Genomic DNA, 5019 nt, shown 5'->3' on the forward strand with positions numbered 1-5019 from the left:
TCTTCGCGCGGGATGGTGTTGCGTGGCGGGATGAAGATGGCCTCCTCCGGCGTGTACTGCAGCGTCTCGAGGCTGAAGGATATGGGGCGGGGGCGTGCAGCGTCTGCGAATGCCTGGAACGCGGCGTCATTGAGCGGAGTGCGCGGCTCCCTGAACGAGATGCGGTCATTTGTGTTGTCGACCAGCACGCACGCGATGCTGCTGTCCTCTGCTACTTGGATGGCCTGGTTTCTGCCCTCGTTGGTGACGAAGAAGTCATCGTACACGCACCTGCGCAAGGGCTTGATGTCTGGCGTGTGCAGTAGGCAAAGCGCGCAGCCGCGCTTTTCCACCCACCGTCGTTCCATGGACGAATCACCAGCAAGCAGTTTCCCGTCCGCCCTCCCACCGTGAGATCGCATGGGCCACTCGGCAAACCCAGGTTGTGTATGGATCCTCCGCCTCCGCACCAGGTGCAAACGCGGGGCGTTGTTGTTGTTGTTGTTGTTGTTGTTGTTGTTGTTGTTGTTGTTGTTGTTGTTGTTGTTGTCGTTATTGTTGCTGTTGTTGTTGTTGTTGTTGTTGTTGTTGTTGTTGTTGTTGTTGTTGTTGCTGTTGCTGTTGCTGTTGTTGTTGTTGTTGTTGTTGTTGTTGTTGTTGTTGTTGTTGTTGTTGTTGTTGTTGTTGTTGTTGTTGTTGTTGTTGTTGTTGTTGTTGTTGTTGTCGGAAGAGTGGTGGTGGTGGTGGTGGTGGTGGTGGTGGTGTTCTGGGCAGTTGCGGGTTTAGCCATGAGCACAACAACAGCAGCAGCAGCAATAGCGACAAGAACAGCCACCACAGCACCTCTGCGGCACATTGATGCACGTCGAACCATGGCCGTGCCCATACAGAGACAAGACAGAGACAGACAGACAGTTACGCCCACAGCAAAGCAGACAACTGCTGTTGCCGAGGAATCATGAATATCATCATCATTTTTCGCCTGCGGTTTGCTCGCTCGCTCGATTTTCAAAAACGAAACACAGCCAGCATCAACATCAACCACCGCCCGCGACAAGACAACAAGACAATCGCAGACACTCAAGATGACAGCCGGGCAGGCTTCGGTGAGGCCATCTGACAAAGTGTGGTGGGCGATTGAGGGCTGAGCAAGCGATGGAGAGGGAGCCGTTCAACGTGCGTTGCAGCGCACGCAGCGTGTGCAACGGTGACGGCCCAGCATCACTTGTTGTCGAAGCACTTGCCTGCTAGCACAAATGCGCGCGCTTTTTGTTTCTCACACATGTACGCCTGCACACACACACGCACACACACGCACATGATGCACGATGCAAGGGAGAGGATTCAAACAACAGTACCGCAATGTCCACCTCTCAAAAGAGGAAAACCAAAGAGTCTGACATCACAAGCCTGTCGACAAACGACGTGAGTTATTGTTTGGGTTGTGTGCGAACGTGTGGCGATAGCCCGAGAGGGCGCGTGTATGAGTGTATGGTTATGTGCATGTACATGTGCGCACCTGTGTATGTGTGAGTGTGCTCACCTATGTATGTGTGAGTGTGTGCACCTGTGTGTATGTTTGTGTGCATGTGTGTGCAGTGTGTGTGCATATGTGTGTGGGTGTGTGGGTGTGTGTGTGGGGAAAACATTCATTCAACACCCTTCTGGGCGCCAAAAATTTGTCTTACGTGCCACAACCAGCCCATAATCTCACTTGTGGGCACCTGCTGTTACTTTCGCTCCAAATCGACCCGCCCTCTTTTCTTTCAGGCTGCTGTGCTGCGCGCGCATATCTGCAAGCAGCAATGAAAGAGTACGAGAGCCTTTTGGGGGGCACTCTGCAAGACTGCAAGCGATCATACCGCGCCTTCGCCGAGCAGATCAGCACAATTGCAGGCCGGCATGGGATCGAAATCGGTTCACCCGGCCCTCTCGACAACGCACCCAAGGCAAAGAATTATGTCGACAGCATGCTGAAGCAGCCCTACACGGAAAACATCAAGAACTTGCTCCAGCAAGTCCGCAGTGTGCTGGATGAGAAAAAGCAGATACCAATGGACGACGTGGAAGACTTCCTTCAGAAGCTTGACAACGTGACACGCAAAGGGCTGTCCGAAGAGCAACGGCAGTTTCGACAAGGTGCGCCTGTCTCACTCAGCCTTTCATGTGCGGCTGTGTGACCAAATGGGCTGACGGCTGTGTGTGTGTGTGTGTGTGTGTGTGTGTGTGTGTGCATCGGTGGTGTTAGATTACTGCGAGCGGCCCTGCACTTGAGTACTCTGGTTGACTGACACGTTGCTTGCGGGTTGTTTTGAACTCATATTGGCTGTTTGATGTGGTTCGTGGCAGATTTGGAGTCAAGCGTAACCCCCAGCAGCGCTGCCAAGGAGAAGGAGAAGAACAAGGATTCGGCCCACAGAACAGTCTATTCGCAGCCGTTCTCTGCCGAGCTTCTCTGCCCCAACTGGCACCTGCACTACGAGGGGTTTCAATTGGCAGTCGATGAGGGCACAAACACGGGTAAGGTCGCTGTCGAGCATGTGTTTGCTTGCTGTGTACACGTATACATGTGAGCGTCCTTTTTGTGAGAGAACGTGGCATGTGTGTGTGCGTGTGTGTGTTTGTGTGTCGGTGCTGATGCATGGTGGTTGAGTCTTTGGCGCTCGTGCGCGGGTGTGCTGGCACTGGAGGGGAGTATTTCTCTGTATTTCTCTGTCGCTCACACCGACGCTGCACCATGCACGCCCACCGCACTGCAGGCTTTTCTGACGTGTTTTGCACGCCGGAGACGCTCTTCAACGACTGCATGCAAGCGCCCCTCATCAGGGCGTGTGGTGATGCAAAAGTGTACGTCAAGAGCCACGCGTCGTTTAGAGCCGACCCCGCTGTTGTCGCCGACTATGTTGTGCGTCTGATCTCGAACTACTTCTTCTACCCGCTGTTGCTTGAGCTCAAGACCGATGGCAGCGGGCCGACACAGGATGCTGCCAAGGCGCAGGTGCTGGAGTATGCATCACGGGCCATCAAGTCTGCGGGACCGGAGTGGCGTGCTTTGAAAGGGTATTTGTTTCCCTTTGCCATCACCGTCTGCGGGCAGAACGTGTCCGTGTACGCGTGCACGCTGGGCGATGAGGTGCACGGCGACGAGGCCTTTCCCAGTATCCTCCACACAAAACTTGGCGACATGTGTGTGTGTGTGTGTGTGTGTGTGTGTGTGTGTGTGTGTGTGTGTGTGTGTGTGTGTGTGTGTGTGGGTGGGTGTGTGTGTGTGTGTGTGTGTGTGTGTGTGTGTGTGTGTGGCACACATGATCCAGCACGTGCATCTGTGCAGTTGCTGTCGACTGGCCGTTGCCTTGTACACTGCTAGTTGTCGTTGGACCTGCGCTCACATTGGTTTCCTGTGCTGTGGACTTTAGTTGGAGAAACTCGGGAATGTCATTGCGTGGCTGCTTGACGAAGAGCACATGGCGCATTACGAGAATATTTCCGCCATTGCCCAGGTACCCATAGCAGGAGTGATTTGATGCCCGCTTACTCCCTTGTCTCCTTGTCTTCTTGCTGTCTTGCTCGCCTGCTGCCTTCGTATTCTGCCATCATGGCACACCTCGCACATGCACACACAAATACTGTGTGCGTGCGTGTATCGTCTTTCTTTCGTTCAACAATCAACAATGATACTCACTTCCGCACTCGCACACACACACACACACATACACACACACACATACGCCATGGCACAGGGAAAAGGGAGCGGTCTCACCTCCATTCCGGAGCACAGAGTCTACAATGTGTCATCCGCAGCTAGCGGTGGTGCGCGCAACAACAGTGGCAACGGCGACACCAACGATAGCGCTGATGGGGGGGTGCAGAATGAGGAAGAGCGCGACAAGGCAGCCACGCAGACCGACACAGCAGCCAGAGGCAAGGAGGGGCATCAGCGTCAGCAGCTTGCGGTCACCAAAGCAGCACGGGCGAGGTCTGCCAAAGTTGCCACGACATACGAGATGTGCGTCTACAAAGGCGATGAGGATACGGTCACGGTTGCATTGGTGAACGGCGAGGTGTTGAAGGTGTGCGGTGGCCACGACATTGGCGCTGCCAAGGAGGCTGACAGGGAACGGGAGGGTTGGAAGTACCTCTATCCAGAGGAAACGGTGAAAGTGCACGAGCGGTCACGCCCCGTGTTTGCCTGTCCCGACCTATCGAAGCATATAACGGGCGCGGGCACCGACGGCAAGAAGGCGCTTCACGGCACGGGCATCAAGGACAAAGCGGGGCTTGCGGCCGCTGCTGAGCACCTCCTTATTTTGTCGAAGACGAACATGTGCCACTGCGACGTCCGATCCCACAACATCCTGCGCAACGGCTGCATCGTCGACTTTGGTTTCCTGCGCGAGGCGGGTTCGCAGCTTCCCAAATCTTATTCCACGAAGCTGCGGGAGCGCCCTCGCAAGTGGCTGCTGCATCACGACGCAGAAGCGATTTCTGCAGACGTTGTTCTGGATTGGGAATCGCTGCTGTTTGCATACGTATTCTCCTCTACTTCTCTCTCCACCGCCATGTACCGGTTGCTTGAGGGCAAGGCGTTCCTGCTGGAGTGGCTGGAGGCCAAGTTGGCCAAGTTGGACAAGGACGACAAGAAGGAGACAGCAGCTCTGCAGGACAAGAGCGATGACGAAGACAAGAAGGAGACAGCAGCGCTGCTGCACAACATTATGCAGCACATTGCTTGCGCGTACTTCTAAATGGAGTGCGCTGCGTGTGTGTGTGTGTGTGTGTGTGTGTGTGTGTGTGTGTGTGTGTGTGTGTGTGGCTTGGACAGAGTGGGAGAGCGCGCACGTGTGTGTATGAGTGCGAGAAGGTTCATGTGTGTGCGTTGTTTGAATGGATATGCGTGTGTGTATGTGTGTGTGCGCGCGCGCGTGTGTGTGTTGTGGGGCTGGAGACGATGATGGTTACTTCCCTCTTTTGAAAGTGACCCTGACTCTGAAGCAGCGTTGTATTCGTGCAATGGTGTGGATTGAGATGGGCTGAATGCGC

At 54.7% G+C, this 5019-nt stretch overlaps 2 protein-coding genes across 2 annotated transcripts in view; one reads left to right on the forward strand and one right to left on the reverse strand.

Annotated features, from left to right (window-relative positions):
* The window catches only part of PTSG_06681 (uncharacterized protein), a gene marked incomplete at its 5' end in the record, with an annotated part of 4480 nt that extends 4133 nt beyond the window's left edge, over positions 1–347 (reverse strand). The window contains one exon of the mRNA XM_004992014.1: positions 1–347. This exon is cut by the window's left edge and continues 299 nt beyond it. Within this exon, the coding sequence (XP_004992071.1) occupies positions 1–347 (347 nt within the window).
* Positions 348–1384: 1037 nt separating this feature from the next.
* On the forward strand, positions 1385–4724 carry PTSG_06682 (kinase subdomain-containing protein; the record flags this gene model as incomplete). The annotated part of the gene is made up of 6 exons (XM_004992015.1): positions 1385–1404; positions 1750–2118; positions 2329–2499; positions 2739–3169; positions 3396–3479; positions 3720–4724. The coding sequence occupies exons 2-6, from the start codon at positions 1785–1787 to the stop codon at positions 4722–4724; spliced, it is 2025 nt and encodes a 674-aa protein (XP_004992072.1). The 5' UTR covers positions 1385–1404; positions 1750–1784.
* Positions 4725–5019: the final 295 nt, after the last annotated feature.

The sequence above is a fragment of the Salpingoeca rosetta genome, assembly GCF_000188695.1.
Source record: "Salpingoeca rosetta unplaced genomic scaffold supercont1.18, whole genome shotgun sequence".
In the NCBI taxonomy this organism is placed as follows: domain Eukaryota; class Choanoflagellata; order Craspedida; family Salpingoecidae; genus Salpingoeca; species Salpingoeca rosetta.